This window comes from Ornithorhynchus anatinus, chromosome 3 (genome assembly GCF_004115215.2).
Source record: "Ornithorhynchus anatinus isolate Pmale09 chromosome 3, mOrnAna1.pri.v4, whole genome shotgun sequence".
Lineage (NCBI taxonomy): Eukaryota > Metazoa > Chordata > Mammalia > Monotremata > Ornithorhynchidae > Ornithorhynchus > Ornithorhynchus anatinus.
The window spans coordinates 48442459-48463392 of NC_041730.1; the positions used below are offsets into that span (position 1 = coordinate 48442459).

General features: G+C 52.6%; 1 protein-coding gene and 1 non-coding gene across 2 annotated transcripts; both read right to left on the bottom strand.

The window, feature by feature from the left end:
• Positions 1 to 9580: 9580 nt before the first annotated feature.
• Positions 9581 to 20439, bottom strand: EIF4G2 (eukaryotic translation initiation factor 4 gamma 2). Its single transcript, XM_029059845.1, has 21 exons — positions 20372 to 20439; positions 19342 to 19455; positions 18856 to 18921; positions 18188 to 18328; positions 17847 to 17949; positions 16694 to 16825; positions 16524 to 16590; positions 16277 to 16428; positions 15572 to 15682; positions 15385 to 15468; positions 15175 to 15273; positions 14286 to 14427; positions 14042 to 14199; positions 12646 to 12771; positions 12361 to 12465; positions 12047 to 12262; positions 11684 to 11942; positions 11067 to 11271; positions 10757 to 10968; positions 10519 to 10640; positions 9581 to 10409 (listed from the first exon to the last, which is right to left on the bottom strand). Exons 1-21 carry the CDS (start codon positions 20437 to 20439, stop codon positions 10344 to 10346), a joined length of 2748 nt encoding a protein of 915 aa, XP_028915678.1. The 3' UTR covers positions 9581 to 10343.
• On the bottom strand, positions 13223 to 13421 carry LOC114810534. Its single transcript, XR_003758230.1, has one exon. It is a non-coding gene; the product is annotated as a small nucleolar RNA SNORD97 (small nucleolar RNA).
• Positions 20440 to 20934: the final 495 nt, after the last annotated feature.

Genomic DNA, 20934 nt, shown 5'->3' on the forward strand with positions numbered 1-20934 from the left:
GGCGATGAGCCCAATGTGGCCGGTCGATGGTGATTGATGGTAATAAGAATGATGGCATTTGTTAAGTGCTCGCTATTTCTAAGCACTGGGGTAATCACGTTGTCCCCCCCCCCCTTGGGGCTCACGGTCTTAATCCCCGTGTTACGGACGAGGTGGCTGAGGCCCAGGGAAGTGAAGCGACTTGCCCAAAGTCACCCAGCTAAGCGGCGGAGCCGGGATTAGAACCCACGACCTCCGGCTCCCCAGCCCGCGCTCTTTCCGCTAAACCCCGGCTGATTCTCCCGTCGCCGTAACCCCTCTGTGGTTGGCTCCCGGGAGGCTGGCAGTGCCCAGCCCGGCCAGGGACTGTGCCTGGCGCGTCGTAAGTGCCTAATAAATGCCATCGTTCTGCCGGCAGTGGGTGAGCAGGACCCTTCCTGCCCGGCGGAGGGACCCCCCAACTGCAGACCCCCCATGAGAGTCCTTGCCCGGACAGTTTCGGAACCGGCGATGCCTAAGGGAGTCGGTCGGCAAGCTCTCGGACGCTCGGTAGCCGAGGCCTCCCAGCCAGGACTGGGATCGGGATGCTCGGAGAAAGGCTCCCCGGAAATCCGACGCCATCCTCGCCGCGAGGGGCGTCTCCGTCGAAAACTCCCAGCTACGACCAGGGCTCTGGAGGCCGGGGTCCATAATAAATAATAAATAATAACAATGTTGGTATTTGTTAAGCGCTTACTATGTGCAGGGCACTGTTCTAAGCGCTGGGGGAGAGACAGGGTCATCAGGTTGTCCCACATGGGGCTCACAGTCTTCACCCCCATTTTACAGATGAGGTAACTGAGGCCCAGAGAAGTGAAGTGACTCGCCCACAGTCACCCAGCTGACAAGTGGCAGAGCCGGGATTCGAACCCATGATCTCTGACTCCCAAGCCCAGGTTCTTTCCACTGAGCCACGCTGCTTCCCTCGTAACAATCCCAGTAACTGTTACGAGGTTACCGAGAACGGAGGGAGATGCAGAATAAGCAGAATAAGCAGATCAGACGTTTTCCTTGGCTAAGAGGGAAAGGAGAACAGGGGCTTAGTGGTCACGCTACGCGTGGGGCGACCGAGGCACAGAGGAGTTAAGTGACTGGCCCAAGGTCACATGATAAACAGGCAGTAGAGGCGGGATTGGAACCCAGGTCCCACGACTCTCAGTCCTGGATTCTATCCACCAAACTACGTTGCCTTCATTTGGGGTAGGTAGAAAGTAATGACACCGGGGGTAGCTCGTCCCACTCGGAGGTCAGTAACAATTTGAGGGGGAGGGAGAGCAGGCCTTTGATTCCCATTTTACAGATGAGGGAACTGAGGCACCGAAAAGTTAAGTGTAGAGCGAGCGGGCAAGTGGCAGGGTCAGGATTAGAATCCAGGTCTCCTGAGTCCAGAGGCCCCTGCTTTTTCCACTGGGTCACGCTGCTTCCCAAGGAGAAATAGAAAAACGAAACGTACAAATAAATACGTTAATCTACCTAAAAGTGTGTCGATTTTAGATTCCCGGGCGGTGATTAGATGAGTGCGATCAAGGAATGTGGAGTTCGACTGGGAGATGCGTTCTGAGGGAGGAGAGTTTTCAGGGCACAACCACCTTTTAGGGCACAAGTTGAGAAGCAGCGTGGCTCAGTGGAGGCTTGGGAGTCAGAGGTTGTGGGTTCTAATCCCGCCTCTGCCACTTATCAGCTGTGTGACTGCGGGCCAGTCACTTCTCTGTGCCTCAGTTCCCTCATCTGGAAAATGGGGATGAAGACTGTGAGCCCCACGTGGGACAACCGGATTACCTTGTATCTACCCAGCGCTTAGAACGGTGCTTGGTACATAGTAGGCGCTTAACCAATACCAAAATTACTATTATCATTTTAGAAAAATGATCCACCTGAACAGTGGGTGAGGGAAAGGGGTAGAGGCTGGAGGCCGGGCGGTCAGCGAGGGGGCTGGTAGAGTAAGAAGCGTGGCTCAGTGGAAAGAGCCCGGGCTTTGGAGTCAGAGGTCATGGGTTCGAATCCTGCTCTGCCACTTGTTAGCTGTGTGACTGTGGGCAAGTCACTTAACTTCTCTGTGCCTCAGTTACCTCATCTGGAAAATGGGGATTAAGACTCTGAGCCCCACGTGGGACAACATGATTCCCCTGTGTCTACCCCAGCGCTTAGAACAGTGTTCTGCACATAGGAAGCGCTTAACAAATACCAACATTATTAATTTAGCCGGGATCTGACCAGAGGCTGGACCGAGGTGGTCGTTCGGAGGGGGAGGAAGTGGCCAACGAGGGCCCCGGGGAGGTTTCCGGCAGCCGGCGGGGCCGTCCGGCCCGGCCTTCCTCACCCCCGGCCCCCCGGTTAGACCCGCTAGCCTCCACACGGGTCTGGAGAGGCCCCGAATCAGGTGTCACTGCCCCATGAGCTCCTCAAAGCTCCTCTCCCCTGCCCCGGCAGCACCAGCCCACGCCCTCACCCCGCTGACTTTCCCGATAGCCCCGCCTCGGTCTCTCAAAAGATCATTTATAAAAACGTGGTTCAGGCTGCAGGAAGAACCGTGGACTGGAGACGGGGGAAGCTGGAGGCCGGGAGACCCCTTCCCCTCTCCGTTCCTAACTTCCCCTCCGTTGTCCACGAATCTATCCCCCTCCCGTCGCTTCCCGTGCTCACCCCTACCCCCGCACTGGATTCGGGCGGCATCATAATAATAATGATGTTATCCGTTAAGCTCTTACTCCGCGCCAGGCACTGGGGTGGATACAATTGTTCTTGTCTGTCCGTCTCCCCCGATTAGACCGTAAGCCCGTCAAACGGCAGGGACTGTCTCTATCTGTTGCCAACTTGTTCATTCCAAGTGCTTAGTACAGTGCTCTGCACATAGTCAGCGCTCAATAAATACTATTGAATGAATGAGTACAAGCGAATCGGTTTGGACGCAGTCCCCGTCCCGCGTGGGGCTCACGGTCCCCATCCCCATTTTGCAGAGGAGATAGCTGAAGCACGGAGAAGTAAAGCGACTCGCCCAAGGTCACGCAGCAGACAAGAGGCAGAAGGACCTCTGCTTCCCATCCGCTGACCCTCCCCTTACTTCATTCAATCGTATTTATTGAGCGCTTGCCGTGCGCAGAGTAATTGGATAATACCGGCCGTCTACTTCGGAGTCAGAGGTCATGAGTTCGACTCCCGGCTCTGCCACTTGTCAGCTGTGTGACTGTGGGCGAGTCACTTAACTTCTCTCTCTGTGCCTCAGTTCCCTCATCTGTAAAATGGGGATTGAAAGTGAGTCCCACGTGGGACAACCTGATTACCCTGTATCTCCCCCAGCGCTTAGAACAGTGCTCGGCCCCTAGTAAACGCTTAACAAATACCAACATTATTATTACTAAGCGCCGGGATGGATACGGTCCAATCACAAATAGTCCCTGTCCCACAGAGTCTAAGAGGGAAAGAGGATGGTACTGAATCCTTATTTCACAGATGAGGCAGAGACAATAAGTGACTTATTGGTGGCTCAGTGGCAAAAGTCCGGGCTTGGGAGTCAGAGGTCATGGGTTCGAATCCCAGCTCTGCCACATGGCAGCTGGGTGACTGTGGGCAAGTCACTTCTCTGGGCCTCAGTTCCCTCATCTGGAAAATGGGGATGAAGACTGTGAGCCTCATGTGGGACAACCTGATTACCCTGTATCTACCCCAGCGCTTAGAATAGTGCTCTGCACATAGTAAGCGCTTAACAAATGCCAACATTATTATTATTACTTACCCAAGGTCGCACAGTGGGCAAGCGGCGGAGCTGGGATAACACTGGGCTTGACCCAAGCCTGGAGCAGCAGTGATCCCTGGGGAAGAAACTCCTCACCTTTGGCTTTTAAGCACTCGATCACTTTTCTCCCCCTCCTACACCATCTCTTCACCACAACCCGGCCCTCGCACTTGGCTCTTCCAATGCCAAACTTCTCTCCGTACCTCCATCTCGCCTCTCTCGCCGCCGACCCCTCACCCAAGTCCTGCCTCTGGCCTGGAACGCCCTCCCTCCTCGAATCCGCCGCTGACGGAGAAGCAGCGTGGCTCAGTGGAAAGAGACCGGGCTTGGGAGTCAGAGGTCGTGGGTTCTAATCCCAGCTCCGCCGCTTTGGCCAAGTCACTTATTTTGGCCAAAGATATGAGAAGCAGCGTGGCGCAGTGGAAAGAGCACGGGCTTTGGAGTCAGGGCTCATGAGTTCGAATCCCAGCTCTGCCACTTGTCAGCTGTGTGACTGTGGGCAAGTCACTTAACTTCTCTGTGCCTCATTCCCTCATCTGTAAAATGGGGATTAAGACTGTGAGCCCCACGTGGGACAACCTGATTCCCCTGTGTCTACCCCAGCGCTTAGAACAGTGCTCTGCACATAGTAAGCGCTTAACAAATACCAACATTATTATTATCTTCTCTGTGCCTCAGTTACCTCATCTGTAAAATGGGGATTAAAGCCGTGAGCCCCACATGGGATGTCCTGATCAGCTTGTATCCCCCCAGCGCTTAGAACAGTGCTCTGCACATGGTAAGCGCTTAACAAATACCATTATTATTATGATGACCATAATTTATTAGATTATCGTCCATCTCCTCCTCTACACTGTAAGCCTGCTGTGGGCCGGGAATGTGTCTCTTTATTGTTGAATTGTACTCTCCCAAGCGCTCTGCCACAGTAATCGCTCCACCACCTATCAGCTCTGTGACTCTGGGCAAGTCACTTCACTTCTCTGGGCCTCAGTTCCCTCATCTGTCAAATGGGGATTAAGACTGTGAGTCCCCCGCGGGGGACAACCTGATGACCCTGTATCTCCCCCAGCGCTTAGAACAGTGTTCGGCACATAGTAAGCACTTAACGAATACCAACATTATTATTATTATAAATACCTTTGACCATCTGATTGGGAGTGGGAGAGCTCAGCCCTGGAGGGAATGATCCGCTGGGAAACCACGCTCAGGTTGCTCTCCCCCACCCGTGAGACGGCCAGGCCACATCCCAACCAGTGCTGTGCAAAACCCTCTGGTTGAAAACAGGCCAGAAAATAAGCGCAGGGAAGGAAAGACACAAAAACTACCTAACTCAAAGTACAGATATTTTAGTTTGCCTATTCTGCCACTGAGCCATTTTGGGAGGAGTTTGTCTCCTTCGGGCTGGATGGAGAGATCCACCCACTTCAGGGTGGAGCTTAATTTTTCCAAAGATTTGCCCAAACCCTGATTGCTTTCACCCCAGCTGGTGTGAGGCCCTTATAATCAGGCAAACGAGCTCCGCGTTTGCAACGTTAAACCTCAGTGGTTGTAAATATCTTGCTGTAAACGCTGTGTATCTCGGTAGCTTTCTGTTGCGCTTCCCAATTTGCAGTCACGATTACCTCTTGCCTTTGTCCACTCTTCCGTCTGGGAATCCGGTTCGGCCATCGTTTCGGAAGCCTTCGTCAGCCAGCCAACAGATCTTAGCTAGCCTCCCTGCCCCCGCTTGTCCTGCAGTGGTATCGTACTCTCCCAACCGCTTAGTACAGTGCTCTACATGGAATAAGTGCTCAATAAATACCACCGATTGATTGCAGGGCATTTTACTAAGGGCCGGTGTAGCCGATAGAGCCCGGGCCGGGCCTGGGAGTCAAAAGGACGTAAATTCTAATCCCGGCTCTGCTGCTTGTCTGCTGTGTGACCCTGGGCCAGTCGCTTCACTTCTCTGGGCCTCGGCTTCCTCATCCGTAAAATGGGGATTGAGCCTGTGAGCCTCACGTGGGACAGGGACCGTGTCCAGTCCTATTTACTTGTATCCACCCCGGTGCTTAGTAATAACGACGGCATTTGTCAAGCGCTTACTATGTGCCAAGCACGATTCTAAGGGCTGGGGGAGATACAAGGTCATCAGGTTGTCCCATGTCTCAATCCCCCTTTTACAGATGAGATGACCGAGGCCCAGAGAAGTGAAGTGATTTGCCCAAGGTCACACAGCAGGCAAGTGGCGGGAACCCACTACCTCTGACTCCCAAGCCCGCGCTCTTGCCACAAAGCCACGCTGCTTCTCTTAGGGCCTGGCGCCGAGGAAGCACTTAACAGATGCCATGATTATTATTATTAATATTGTTATTATTCTTATTTGTTCCCTGCCCACAAGGAGCCCACGAGACAGGGCCAGAGGGAGGACATGGTGGCGGTGGGTAGGGGTTGGCATTAGAGGAGTGAAGCGGGCAGACTGGGCTATAACGGGACATCAGCGAGGTAGGTCGGAGGGGGCGAGCTCATTGAGCTCTCCGCTCCATGGGGGACAGGGATTTTGATTAAATTGTATTTACTTCAGTGCTTTGTACAGTTCCCGACATATGGTAAGCACTTAATGATAATAATAATAATAATGATGGTATTGGTTAAGCGCTTACTATGTGCAAAGCACTACTTAAATACAGCAATTATTATTATTAATTGTGCCCTGAGAGTAAAACATTGTGATGTCATATGGAATAATAATAATACAGATGGTATTTAAGTGCTTACTATGTATCAAGGACTGTTCTAAGCCCTGGGGTAATTACAAAGCTAATCAGGTTAGACACCGTCCCTGTCCCACATGGGACTCGCAGTCTCAATCCCCACTTTACAGATGAGGGAAGTGAGGCCCAGAGAAGTGAAGTGCTTTCCCCAGGTCACACAGCACCCAAGTGGTGGAGGCAGAATTAGAACCCAGGCCCTTCGGACGTCGACCAGGCCATCTCAGGGAGGAAGAGGGAGGGTCCCACGTTTTTAGATGCCCCATGGTTTTCCAAGAGCCGCTCACGGGCCCAGACCCTTTAACCCGGAGGAAGGGCGGACGGAGCCCCAGCGGCTGAGTCCCAGAGCATCGCGGGAGGCTCGGCGCCCGAAAGACCGGCTCTAAACCCCGGGGCTTCCTTCGTCGGGACGGGCCGATCGCCAGCCCCGGCCCAGGAGAGTCACAACCCCCTGCCCAGCTCTCTCCCCACCACTACCCACCCCCACCCGGAATCGGGTGGCCGGCTCCATTCGTTCAGGCATTGTCGGACTCAATGAGCGCTTACCTTGTGCAGGGCACCGTGCGAAGCGCCTGGAAGGTACGGTCCGGCAATGGAGAGGAACAAGGCGATGGGGAGAAGGGAGGTTTCCGTGGGAGGACCCGCCGGAAGCATCAGGGCTCTCTCCGAGGTTTGGAAGAGGCAGGCTGGCGGCGGGGACAGGATCCAAGTCTTCAGAACCATGAAGGGTGTGGACGGGGAAACGAAGATGGTATTTCATCCCTTCGTTCATTCAGTAGTATTTATTGAGCGCTCGCCGTGGGCGGATCACCGTACTAAGCGCTTGGAAAGTACGATCCGGCAGCAGATAGAAACAGTCCCTGACCGACGGGCTTCACAATCTAGAAGGGGGAGACAGACCCCAAACTCAACCTCATCTATCTCTCCTATGTCCTGCCTCTGGGCAGATACACCCTCCCTCTCCTCATCTGACAGAAAAATCACTCACCTCCTAAAAACAGCATTAAAAACACATCTCCCAGGGGGCTTGGCCAACTAATCTCTCCTTTCCTCTTCTCCCACTCCTTTCTGCAGCCCCCTTACACTTGAATTTGTTTCCTCCTTCGGTCCCTCGGCACTTACGTCCATATCTGTAATTTCTTTCTATTACCGCCTGTCTCCCCCTCTAAGCTCATTGTGAGCGGGGAAATTCTCTACCAACTCTGTTCTAGTGTATTCTCCCAAGAGCTTAGGGCCACGCTCTGCAAACGGAAAGCGCTCGACAGATACGACTGATTGGTCGATTGATTTCTAGTAGGTCATCTGCTTCTCAATACTGTGAGATGGTAAGGACAGGGCTCGCTGCAGGAGGCAGCTGAATTTGGAAAAATCGACGGGCCTGGAAGAACGTGGAAAAGTTGTCAAGGAGAAGGTCCAAACTGACCGAGCAGAGCCGAAGCTGGCCCGGTGTCTGGATTCCCATCGTCCGCGTGGGCTGCCCTTCAGCATCAGGCTTGGCTGGAGATTAGAAGGTAATCCCACGTCCGGCACAGAGCCAGCTGAGGCCAAGTTGAAGAAGATTCCTGCCCAAGGGCCTGCATTGTCAGAGCAAACCTCTGCCTCCAACTGGAGAAACAAGACTGAGGTAGGAGCTTCCCCTCTGCTCTCCCTCCTACTAAGGCTGCGAGCCTCACATGGGACAGGGACGGTGTTGGACGTAAACATCTCGCATCTACTAAATACCACTGGTATTATGACGGACCACTACTCTGTCCATCTTCAAAGCCCAACTAAAATCCACATCTCCTTCCCACACTTTACTATTTTATTTGGTAAGGCCCGCTCTAAGCACTGGGGTAGATACGAGTCCCGCGTATCATGTGGTAAGCGCTCAGTAAGTCTAATTAAATGCAGAGAATGAATGCACAGATGAGCGTAGTTGCTGTTTGGATGGCGAGGAAAGGGCAGGGTTCAGTGGTGGTGTGAAGGCAGGCCTGACAGGATGAACACGCGGGTTGAACAAGAGATGAGTTGAGGATAACAGCAAGGTTAGGGGAGCGTGAGAGAGGGAAGAGGGTGGAGCCATCGGGGGGAGGGCAGGAGTCGGGTGGGAAGGTAAGAAATTCCATCTGGGGCATGTTAGGTTTGAGGTGTCGGTGGAATTTCCAAGTTGTCCTGAAGACAGAGGGAAAAAGGCTGCAAGAGGGAGATCAGGGCTGGGTTGGAGAGGTGGATTTGCGATTCATCAACTCAGAGGCGGTAGCAAATTAGTTCTCTGCCGGAGTGGTTGTAGGAGAGGAGAAGGTAAGAGCACCGACCTGGGAGCCTGAGGATCCGGGTTCTAATCCCAACTCCGTATTTCGTTGCTGGGTGACCTTGGGCCAGTCATAACTTTTCTGCACCTCCCTTTCCTCAAATGTTAAACGGGGATTCGATCCTTCTTCCACCCAGGCTGTAAGCCCCATGTTGGACAGGGACTGTGTCCCACCTGCTTATGTTGGATCTACCCCAGTGCTTGGCTCACAGTCAGCACTTAAGCTCATTAAAAAACTGCTGCCAGTCCTTCGTGCACACCAGCTTCTCGACCCACGCTTGGCTCTCCACTCACAGCTCGCTACACGGTCTGGTCGTAGTACAGCTCGAGGCTGAGGCTCCTCTCCAGTCTCCAACTCCGCATTTCAACTGCTCTCTCCTCTCGCCTTCCCTTTCCACATCACCAGCCAACTTCACCTTTGGCTCCCAGGCTCTCTTCACCTCCCCTCCGCTTTCTGTAGTTCGGTTATTCCTGGCTCCTCTTGCCCCACCTCCGTCCCCTGGCTTGGAACTCCTCCAGGGAGATTTATCCCGCCCCGCCCCCGTCAAGGTGCGCTCATTCGGTTGGAGGAGCGCCTTGCGGGCCTCACGTCACGGCGAGGCGCAGTTTTGGCCCCGAGGGGTGGCTGGGGGAGGCCTAGGGGCAGCCAGCCGACCGGCAAAGACCACCTCGTACGTCCTGGACGGAGAGAAGAGAGTGGAGGAGGAAGGAGGAAAAAGAGAGATGACCCGGCCCCTGGGTTTCTGCTTCCCCTTCTCCCGCCGGCTCCAAAAGACAACCCCGGGGGGGTCAAGTATCACAATGTTTATTGATAGATACAAGTATATAAAATCAGGGCATGAACATGACTTGATAAATTAAGTAGACTTAATTTCAATACTATAATAAGGGACCAATTCAATTTCTCACCATTTTGTTTCACACCCACAAAAACCACTTCCAAGGGCATCAACGATCTCTTCCAAACTGATCAGTTTTGTGCAAGTAAACCATGTTTCTTTTTAAAAAGACTCGTGCACTTGCCCAGGCTCGAGGATATTAAAATCTAAACACATAAAGCCCATTACTAGAGGTAGAGATACAGGCAATATACTATTACAGCAACAACCATCGATTACAGTTTTTAAGAATTCTCTGTAACAACCAAATGGATAATCAAATATTGCAACGACTCAAGTATTATACTGAGCAAAGTGCATTCCTACAGTATTATTCAGTGTTGCGTTTCCGTTTTCTAACTCAAAGACAGCCTATGAGAACTGGCGGCGAAGAAGGTCTCTGCCATCGCCCGCCTCTGCCGGAGAACGTAGGATGAAATTATTGCATGCTACTATCTAAACATTAACGATACTCTAAAATATCCGATGGCAGACTACGATTAAAGACATTACGCTACAAAAAAACCTTATGCAGAAGAAAATCCCGTCGACGCGGTTCTGCGGTAGATATCGTGAAAACGTTACGGCGGAATGGGTTTTCGCAGTGGTTAGGTCAAATGCGGTTACATCATAGCAACACTATGTTTGCACAATTTAAGGCTTTGGCTGGTTCTTTAGTCAGCTTCTTCCTCCGATTCTTCTTCTTCAGCGGTTTCTAGCCAGGTAAGCCACTGATTCACCTGCAAAGACAGAGCATTCGCCGGTCAGCCATTCCACGCCAAGCTGTACAAGGCAGGACGGCGGGGAGGGAGGGTCGGCGGGCCGTGCCGTTTCTACATTAGGGTCTACCTGGAATAAAGCCTTGCCCTTCCCCGGAAACTCTTGGGTTATATCTTCTTTCCACGCTAAGAAAGCTTCTTCTTCAATGATTTCCATGTCGTAGAAGTGAACGAAAAAGCGCAACAACATGCCTACGAAAAGCAGAGTTGACGAGGGGTTATTTTTGGCCACAGGGTAGACTCCCCCTCCACCACCCCTTTCAACCGACGGCCAGGCCGGCGCGTGGAAGGAAGTCTCGGCTACCCACCTTTTGGAAAGTTGTTATTGTTACAGTGCACCTGAAGAGCATACAGGGCACTGACCTGAAGGTCAACGTGATCGTGGAGGAACTTTTGCATTACAGGCTTGAAAGAAAGAAGCAGTTGTTTTTCTTGCTCCAGTTGCTCTTTTGAAGGAGCAGAGGAAGTATCGGGTTCTTCACTGGGTGGGTTCACTTCGCTAGAAATATATTGCAAGAAGCTGGAGGGGACAAGGATGGTGCATCAGGACCAGGCTCAAAAGCACACCTTCCCGCATACACCTCCAACAAGGAAGCAGTGACCCGCCCAAATTCTCACCTGGTCATTAAAATGTTCACGAATCCCTTATCTACATGAAGTTTGGGCGAAATGTTATCTTTAATCCACTTGTAAATGGTTTGAGGGGATGGATCCAATTTTATTTGCTTCAACAGCTCCTTCTCTAGTTTGAGAAGGGGGAACAGGAAACTAAGTCCCTTTCCTTCCAGGATCTCCAACATTCGATCCTTGTTCTGATCAATTTCTAGAAAACAAAACAAAAATACCACATACATTTTTCATCTAGAATTGTGCCTCCTTGGATAATCCTGGCCTATTAGCAGCAACTAACTCCCTTTATCTGCAAGGCACGTCCCACTGCTTACTGACTACAAACATTACCAGGCTCCAACTCATTTTACATAACTGTAGCATGAAGCCACACTACTCTGCCCACCTAATTAAAAAAATAAATAAATAAAATCCTCCAGGTAATTAACACCGGAGGCCCCCACAACATCACACGGCAGTAATTTGTGGATGAGAGGAAAAAAAACATTTTCCACATGCAAATTCTGAACTCGAGTTCAGAAAAGCAAAGGATTACACTACAGCTGGAAACTCCTCTTTAACGTGAGTGCTGCGGGGGGGGGGGGGGGGGGGGTAAATTTTCTTACCTGGGAGCATTTTCTGCATGTTGACTTTGCTTTGTTGGAAAAGTTCGGTTAACCACTCGCGATCTTGTAACTTAGCCAACTGCTGAAGGCAGAGCAAGAAGAGGGGAAAATGGGTGCCGCTTTCCAATGGTTGAGCCAGTTCGGAAATGCTCACCAGCTCTGAAATGATGGCCCGGGCTGCAAACTGTGCTAAATACGATTTCACCAAAGGGATGTCCACCTCCAGTTTGGGGCACTGGTCTAGTACATTCAGGAAAGCCTGGGGGGAGAGAGAAGCAGGCCCGCGCCGTCAGTTCGGCTCCGCTTGGGGTGGCCGCCCTAGAAACGCACCGACGCGAGGTGGGGTGGAGAGGGCTCCAGTACCTGCATGAAGTTGTCGCTGGTGGCTATTCCTTCCTGCTTCAGTAAACTGATCAGAGAACTTGCTTTTTCCTTATCTTCGTCAGTCCGATCTAGCGACTGGATGATCACTTTACTCAACATCTCCGGAAGGAAGTGTTTGGGCGCCCTCATCTCTCGAACGCCATTGACGGCGTCGTTCGCGTTCCCACTGTTCAGGTACTCAGTCACGACAGCTTCCTGTAAGAGGCCATGGGAGAAGGCGGGCGCTAGCCATGAGAGGCTCACCCGACGTCACGGAAAGGAAGCCCATTTTAAGCATCTTCCGGTCAACTTACGGTTAGTTTAAGTAGTTCTTCCTTAGACGGAGGCGGCTTTTTGCTGATCTTGGCAGGCTTCTCCTGGATAAGCGGTGGATTAGTTTTGAGACCAAGCTGAGGAGTCTGTAAATAGACAATGGAAGCACAAGGGATTAAGCGCTTTCACGAGGGAAAGCCGTGCGCCCCGAGTTAAATTTAGGCAACTCTCTCTTCGACAGCCTTCTCCAAATCAGAGCAGCCTGCCCTCCGAAGATTGAGAGAGAGTCTTTGAGAGACGCAACGGCTCCTCCCGAGGTTCTTTACCTGTCCCAAGGGTGGTGTTTGAGTGCGCGGTGGCTGTGCACTGGGAGGGATCATGGTTATCTGGGGCTGAAGTTTTGGCACTTGATTTTTATTCATCAGGAAAGACTGAGCAGGCCTCAGGCTGATCTGCAATGGAATGAGACAAACTGTCATTAGAACGTACGAAAACTAGACCAAAAAGAAGGAGGAAAAAAAAAAAAAGATTTCGTAGGTTTTAAAGCCTTAAAAATAGGAAATCCTTCAGCACTTCCAAGGATAAAGAGCGTATCCAAGTACACAATGTATATTCCTCCAAATCGCAAAGCGGTTCTCAATCGGATCTGAGCGCTTACTGCGCGCGGGGGACTGTATAAAGCGCCCGGGAGAGCGAGGCGCAATGTAACACATTTCCGGCCTGCAGGGTTTGCTCCCCAATTACAGCGCACGTGGAAACTTTACTAATCCCGACTCGATATACGGCTAGAGGATAAGGCTTCAAACGGGGGGAGAAAAGGGGAGAGAAAAAAAAAATAGCCACATACTCTCAACAAGGCACTAAGCCTGGACATTTTCCTCGCTCTATTCTAAGATCACAGAGTTGCCCTCATATCTCAAATCTTGCTCATAGGACGCTGGACACCCAAGGTGGGGGGGGGGGGGGGGGGGGGGGGGGGAGGAGAGAAGAATGAAGGCAGGTGGAGCAGAGGGTGGGGAAGAGAGGAAAAAAGAAAAGGTCAGAAAGCAGAGTTCCAGCATAAGTCCTCGTAATAACGCGTCTTTCTGTAATCATTGGGCAGTAAGATTTCGAACCAACAAACTGGCAGAAACAATATAGGAATGTACCTCATCTGCATTAAGCTGTCCTTTCTTAGAAAACCGGGGTGGCATATCCTTCGACTGTCCTTGTAGCTGGGATAAGAGTCCCTGACTCTGGTTATGGTAGAGCTGGCTTAGCCCCTATTTCAGAGAGAGAGAAAGGTCTAGATAAGGGCGTCCACAATATGGTATTCGAGTGCCAGAGGGCTCAGACAAGTCACGAAGAAAGCCTACTTGAATATGCCAGGAGAGAAAAGACCAAGTAGGGGGAAGATTAAAAAAAAAAAAAATGAAAATAAAATAATAAAGAAAAAAGGGCACCGTTCTACCCTGTCTGATGCCTTGCAGTTGTTTATTAAAAAAAAAAAAAAGGCAACTCCACGACAAACCGGCTCAACAACACGTTCCGGGCCCGCTAAATGTCTATCAGGACAGTTCTAGGATTCAGCGCTTTGGCGATCTGCTCAAAAGCTCAGTGAGTAGACGGCCATCGACTAGGACGCCGCAACCTCAACTTTAAAACCTGAAAGGTTCCGGCAAGCCGAGCGTCAGCGTGCAGACACCTTTGGAGCCTCCATGGTTTCCCCATTTTCGTTCTCACCTGGCTTTTCATAAACTTGCCTCCCATCTCGCCAAACTGGGACTGTGGAGGCAGGATGTGTCCCCCATGGCCATTGAAGAGTTGATTTGAACGATGACGCCCCATGGTGGGTGAAAATCTATCCTGGATAACTCCCGGACCAGTACCAATTCCGCTTCCTAAAATAAAAAAAAAAAAGGGAGGATTCACGACACGCCCAGAGAGGAATGGGATTCGGCGATGATGAGTTTGTTTGGAGAGTCACCTGGCATTTGTCCAAACATATCAGCAAGTCCTCCAAGTGGGTCCCTATCAAGTTTTATCCTGGGTGGCATGAACGGTCCCTCCAGAAAGAAGTCACTTCTCATCCCTTGAGCCATAGGAGCAGGAATGAAAACTCCCAGATCCTTCAAAAGGAACGACAGAGAAAGCCCATTCAAGTCGGCCTAACACTCCTCAAGGCAACCGACGGTATCTGAGCACGCACCGCGTGCAGACCGCCGGGCTAAAGGCTGGGGAGAGTACGACAACAGAGTTGGTAGACGTGCTTCCACCCCCACGATGGGCTTACAGTTTCCCCACGTCCTTTTATACCGGGGCAGCGTGGAAGCTGAACTACGTGAAGGAAGAGCAACTAGGCGGAGGAAGAAAGATATGCCTGAAGCATACGCAGCCACAGAGACTCGATGCCAAGGACGCGCTCGATTCTCGCTGACAGGCAGAAGAGCCATTAAGGGCACTCAGCAAATGGATGCCTAGATCCTCCAGACTCCTTGTCGACCAATACCACGTCTACCGATTCCGTTATGCCGTACTCTCCCTTTCGCTATTTTTTAAGCCCTTCCGCTGTGGGCCGGGCACCGTTCTAAGCCCCAGTTGGGCTGGACACGGTCTCTGTCCCACATGGGACCTACAGTTTAAGTCAGAGGATTTAACCTCCCCTTTTACCAATGAAATCAGCGAGGCGGGGCAGTGACGTGACTCGCCCAGGGTCACGGCAGACGAGTGGCAGGGCCAGAATTAGAATCCAGGTCTTCCGACTCCCATGTTATTCCCACTAGGCCCTACCGCTTCGCCATAAACGGGGCTGACTGATCGGATCAGAGCAGAGGGAAGGACCCTGACAGTCAATATCCCTGAGAGATCGTACTTACTTTTACTGCATCTTGACGGATTTGATTGATCGTCTTTGGTCCATTGTCAAGAAAAGCTTTGCGAGGAACCCAATTGTGTTCTCGCAACTCCACAGTATCCTATAGAGGAGGGGAGTAAAGAAAAAAAAAAAAAGGAGTAAATCTTCCACCCCCCTCCCCCACCTCAAGAGTCAGGCGGCCATCAAACCGTGTCCAACACACTGGTCTTACCTGCAGCAGGAAACGAATCCTTGCTGGCAATTCCTTACTTAACATCAAGGAGCACATACGGGCAAAGTACTGATCCATTAAGGACTGAGGAAGAGGGGGGAAAAAAAAAAAAGTCATGTCAAAACGGCCAAATGCTTTGACCTCAGAACACTCTGACGTGGGGGGTGGGGGGGGAACGGTCACGTACCTTGGCTCTCTCGTGGTCTAATCTAGGCCCAACCGTCCTCATTATCTGACAGAGGCACTCCAAATCCTCTCCCATATCTTTGAGTTGGACTCTCTTCTTCTTTTCCAAAAGCTTTAAGTGTTTGAGAAACAAGAGTATGAGTTGAGGTTAGCTCTCCAATTTATCCAGAGACAGAAGGCTCTCTACATACACCGACAGACCCACCCCACTCTCTAACCCACGTGACAAGGATGACAGGATTTTTGTCACGTGGGTGCAGCGGTGTTACATCAGATGTCCCCTCTAATCTCGTGCCATTTTGTATAAATTGCAACTTCATCAAGTAGGTTGGCTCCAACAATAGGGGTGATGCCCACTGACCCTTCTCCCTACCTTTAAAATAGGGGTCTCCTACATTCGCAGGACTTTAGCATTTTGGGTCGGGAGAAGGCTAAGGGATATCTTTTCCAACATCCGGAAACCTCAGTTTAGCGGAAGGGATAACAGTATAGCAGCAGAAGGAAATTTGGGTTCGGCTCCTCCTCAGTGGATTAGTTTATCCCTCTTCCTATGGTTCACTCTCTCTATTCTGACCGCTAATTTTTGGAAAGGAGCTCCATAAAGCAGCTTGCCTTTCAAAGAGGTGCTTAGAGGATTCCCCAAAACGACGAGATCAGCACCTGCCTCCCAGGAAAGCACATAAGCAACCCCATCCCAATACGTAACTGTTTTGATGCACTTATGAAGGATAGATTCATGAATAAGATCAAGCTTGCCAAGCTCTCCAATGAATTTGATGTTCCCCAACATCTTGATCTTAGCAATGGCTCTTTGTTCCTCCTCCTCAGGGAGGAGGGGGTTGTCACGCTTGTCATAGACTGTCAAGATAAAACACCAAGTCAGCAAGGGTCCATGAGAACGAAAGAGGAAAAAAACCCCAGCAAATGAACCCCGCTCAGTTCGGACATCTTACTATCAACATTTCTGGTTCGGTTTTCAAATTCATCTTGTAGTTTGGAAATTAGGAGGCGTCTGAATGTCTAGGATAAGAGACAGAGAGCGAGAACCCGATTTAGCGTTCTAAAGGCGTACGCGGAGAAGGCAATGTTAATTGCAAGATGACAGACAAGAGCTCAAACTCACTGTGCTCTGCTTCTGTCCTGGCTGACCCTCTGCTGCTGGGCCATCAAAGTTTGGTGCATCTTCTGCCAATCGCAGACATAGTTGAGCATACAGCGAGCTATACTTTGGCTCTTCGAGGGCTTTATCCACAATCTGCAAAGAGGTCAAAACAGCACCAGATATACGTCAGACACGCTGACATGTGAATGTATTCCAAACGATCCCATCCTCCTATCAGGTCGGTAAAGTTTGGAAGGGCGCAGCAGTGCTTCGTCCCAGCCCATTTCTTAGTGGTGTACCTCGAGCCAACCTAGCAGAATCAGGTTAGTGGACATTTTGGGGGGGGTAAAAATACGAATTAAGTGGGCGGAGGTCTTCTACTTCAAGTAGTTGCTTTCAAAAACCCAAGAGCCAGACACATTTGACCTTAACTTCCAGCCATCACATTGTTTTAGTCCTCTGATGGGGAAGTAGCTAATGTTACTAAGGCTAAGCTTAAATGCCAACACGTGTCAGCGATAAAGCCGACTTCCACTTCCTTTACCGATGGCATCTTCGGAGCGCTCACTGGGTTCACAGCACCGTACTGGGCGTCTTGGGGAGTATAATACAGAGTTGGTAGACAGGTTCCCTACCACAAGGAACTTTCGGTCTAAAAGGAACGTGGCACGACTTGAATCTGAGTAACAACTTCCCTTCCATGGCCATCATTGTTGCCTCCACCTCTTAATTCTCCTTGGGCGGACTTCACAACTTCCTCTCAGTCTATGCCACGGCTATCTGTGACTTGAGCGACCGCCCCGATTTTGGTACCGTTTGTGCGCTTACTGCGTGCGAAGCACCGTTCTAAGTCCCGGGGTGGAGACAAATCCCACACGAGGCTCACAGTCTCAAGCAGGAGGGAGTACGATCGAAAGCCCATTTTGCGGATGAGGAACTGGGGCAGAAGTAAAGGGACTTGGCCAAGGCCGCAGGAGACGCTCGGAGGAGCCGGGATTAGAACCCAGATCCTCTGATTCCCAGACCCGGGCTCTTTCCAGTAGGCCACGCTGCATCTCCACAATACCCTAGGAATCCTGGGATTAAGTAAGTACCGGTGCAGGGCTATGGACTAAACAACGGTGGAGAAGTCTGTGTGCGCACAGGAGAGCAATTCAGTGTAATTTAAACTTACCAGCAGTATGACCCCTTTGAGGATGAGCTTAGACTCTACACCCACATTGAGGAGCTCAAGGCATAGCTTGTCAAACTTCTCAGGAGTAAGCTTATTTAGTATGCTAAGGAAGAAAAACAAAAAAAAGCACATTACAGCCAAAAATATATAGTTATGTACCACCAAAGCCTGGGACATAGTTCCTTAGAACTCATCCTGCCAATTTTACCAAAGTTTCGAAAGTTGAGGGTAGAGAAGGCTAGCAAGCCTGCAAGTGCATTTATTCACCGCATCCCCCTGGTATCCAGGGGATGCTTCGGGATCTCACGTGTCCAAGCGGTTCACCCGTTCTCAGTACGTACCCTCTTACTTTCCTGAAGATTGCGTCATGTCGTTCTTTTTCGTTTGCGGAGTTGTTTGCTGCGGAGTTGTCATCTCGTCTAGTGCTTCGTGCAGGAATCCATTTCTGAGCGTTTTGCCCTGGGGTTTTCCCCAGGAACTCGCTGAAGGGAAGAGGCCGGAGAGTCAGGGACCAAAACAACTCGACAATTTAAACATTCGAAATCAGGCCCGGAAGCCTGCTGACCAAGAACGCTTTCAACCACAGAACCGCGTCCCGGCTACTCCGAAGGAATCATTTTACCACTGCCAAGCAGTCGGGAGCAGGGAATAATCCCTGTGGTATCTGTTGAGCGCTCGGTGTGCGTCAGACACTATACCCCAAGCGCTAGAACGGCTAGAAGACCACCAGGTGGGACACGGTCCTTGTCCCACGGGGGATTCGCCTTTTAAGGAGGGAGGGAGGACAGGGATCGAGGGCCCATTTCACAGACGAGGAAGCCGAGGCCCCGAGAAGTCACGTGCCTCGCTCAAGGTGGTGAGCAGGCAGGTGGCAGGTAGAGAGAGAGGGCAGATCACACGTGATTAAGCGTGGGTCGAGTTAGGGCAAGTCTGGGGGACCGAAACCCCTAACAAGCCGACTTGTTCTCCACGGTGTTATTTTCCCATACCCTCGCCATAAACACGATACCTGTTGCCAGCAGTCTTGGGATAGTGCTGAGGTGCACCCCTACTTCCTCCTCCGCCCGAAGAAGCACTGTTTTCAGAAATAATCTCTCATTAGGCCGGTCGGCAAAAGTCCATCACAGCATGGGAAAACTAAGGAAATAATCGCTACGGGGGACTCGGAGTCGGATGCCTTTTTTCCCCCCAGGTCCTTCTGGCCCCTTGAGTGCCCGAGCACAGACTCCTATACCATAAGCAGGCAGACGCTTAACTAGGGTTTGGGAGACTCAATTAATAGTAATTACTGGGTGTTGGAAAAACTGGGCACCGACACCCCCCCTTCAACTAAAGGAAAGGCTGGGTCAGTGAAACCGCAGTCGAGTACAACCCACCCCGTTTAGGTGGGTGAGGTTTTGCAGAAAGGAAAGGAAAAGGAGCCGGAAAGGCCCCGCCTCGGCTCACAAAAGGCCCCGGGTCGTCTCCCGGCCCCCAGCTCGAGAGGCTCCTTTACCTGAAACGAGAAGCACCCCCTTCTGCAATCGCACTCTCCACTTTGGCGGCTTGATAATGAAGAATCTTCAAAAGAATAATATTTAACGGGTGGGGAGGGGGAGGAGGGGAGAACCTAGAAGAGAAACAAACCAACAAACAAAGTCAGCGGTCTTAGCACCGCGGGCCTTTCCTGCGGATTCGGGCTCAAAGGCCGGGGTGGGGGGCAGAGCGTGTCATCATCATCATGGTGGTGTTTGGTAAGCGCTCCCAATGTGCCAAACACTGTTCTAAGCGCTGGGGGGGGGGGGAGAAACAAAGCGATTAGGCTGTCCCACGTGGGGCTCCCGGGCTTCATCCCCCTTTTCCCCGCTGAGACCAGAGAAGCCGGGCGGCTTGCCCAAGGTCACCCAGCAGAGAAGTGGCGGGGCCGGGGCTACCACCGATGTGGGCACTCGTTAGGCGCCTAGGATGGGCTGAGCACTGAGCTAAGCGCTGGGGGAAGCCAGAAGCCACGTGGGGCTCCCCCATTTTCCCGACGAGGCCCCGGGAAGCGGCTTTGCCCAAGGTCGCCAAGGCGGCGCCGGGATCGATACCACTGATGGGGGCATCTCCCCTGCGTCCTAATTGTGGGAATCGGGGGGGGGGGGGGGTTCGCCGTCTTCCCCCCCCGCTTTTAGACCGTGAGGCTGTCATCGATCGGGTCCCTTCCCCGGTAAATGGGTTGGAATGGATTGGGGGAGGCGGCGGGCCCAAGGTCACCCGGCAGAGAGGGGGCGGCGGGGGATGGGGAGCGCTCACTAGGGCCTAAGCGCCGGGCTGGTCCCCGGGGTGGGGAGGCAGAAAGCGGCCCACTCTTGCTCCCTCCCAGACTCCTTTGCGCCGCCCGCCTTGGCCGTTCTTTGTTCTCCTCGGCGCGGCCCCGGGGCCTCCCCCGCCCGCCGCCCGACCCCCAGGCGGCCTCCCTCCCCTCCCTCCCGGGCCTCCCCCCCCCCGTCCCCGTCCCCTCGGGCGGCCCGGGCCTCGAGGGAGGGCGACGAAGGGGGCCCGGCCCGGTCCGGGCGACCGCCGCCTTCGGCCGCCATTTTGTGGCGGCCGACAAGAAGGGGACGGCGGCCATCTTAGGCGGCTCACCTTCACCCAGCCGCCGCAGCTGCCTCCGCCGGGTCCGGTCCGGGGGGGGGGGGAAGGGGAAGAGGGGAAAGGGGGGGAATTAAAAAAAAAAAAAAGGGGGGAAGGGAAAAGGGGGGGAAAGGAAGGAGCCGGGGAAGCGGTGTCGGCTCAGGGAAGTCGCCGCCGGAGCCACCACCCGGTCCCCGCCGCCACCTCCATAGAGCTCCGGCCCGCTGCTGGCGCCACGGCTCCACTGAAGCCCCACTTATGGCGGCGCGCCGGGCCCAGTGGCCGGCGCCGGGCCCCGCGCGGGGCGGCTCCGCCAATGGGCAGCCGGCCCGCCCCCGCGTCCGCCAATGGGCAGCCGGCCCGCCCCCGCCTCCGCCAATCGGAGCCCGCCCCGCCCGCGGGGGGCGGGGCCCGGCCGCCAAGCTGGGTTGAGGCGCAGCCCCGCCGCACTGCGCCAAGCCCCATTCGCTGAGGGGGTTCGGGCCCGAGGAGG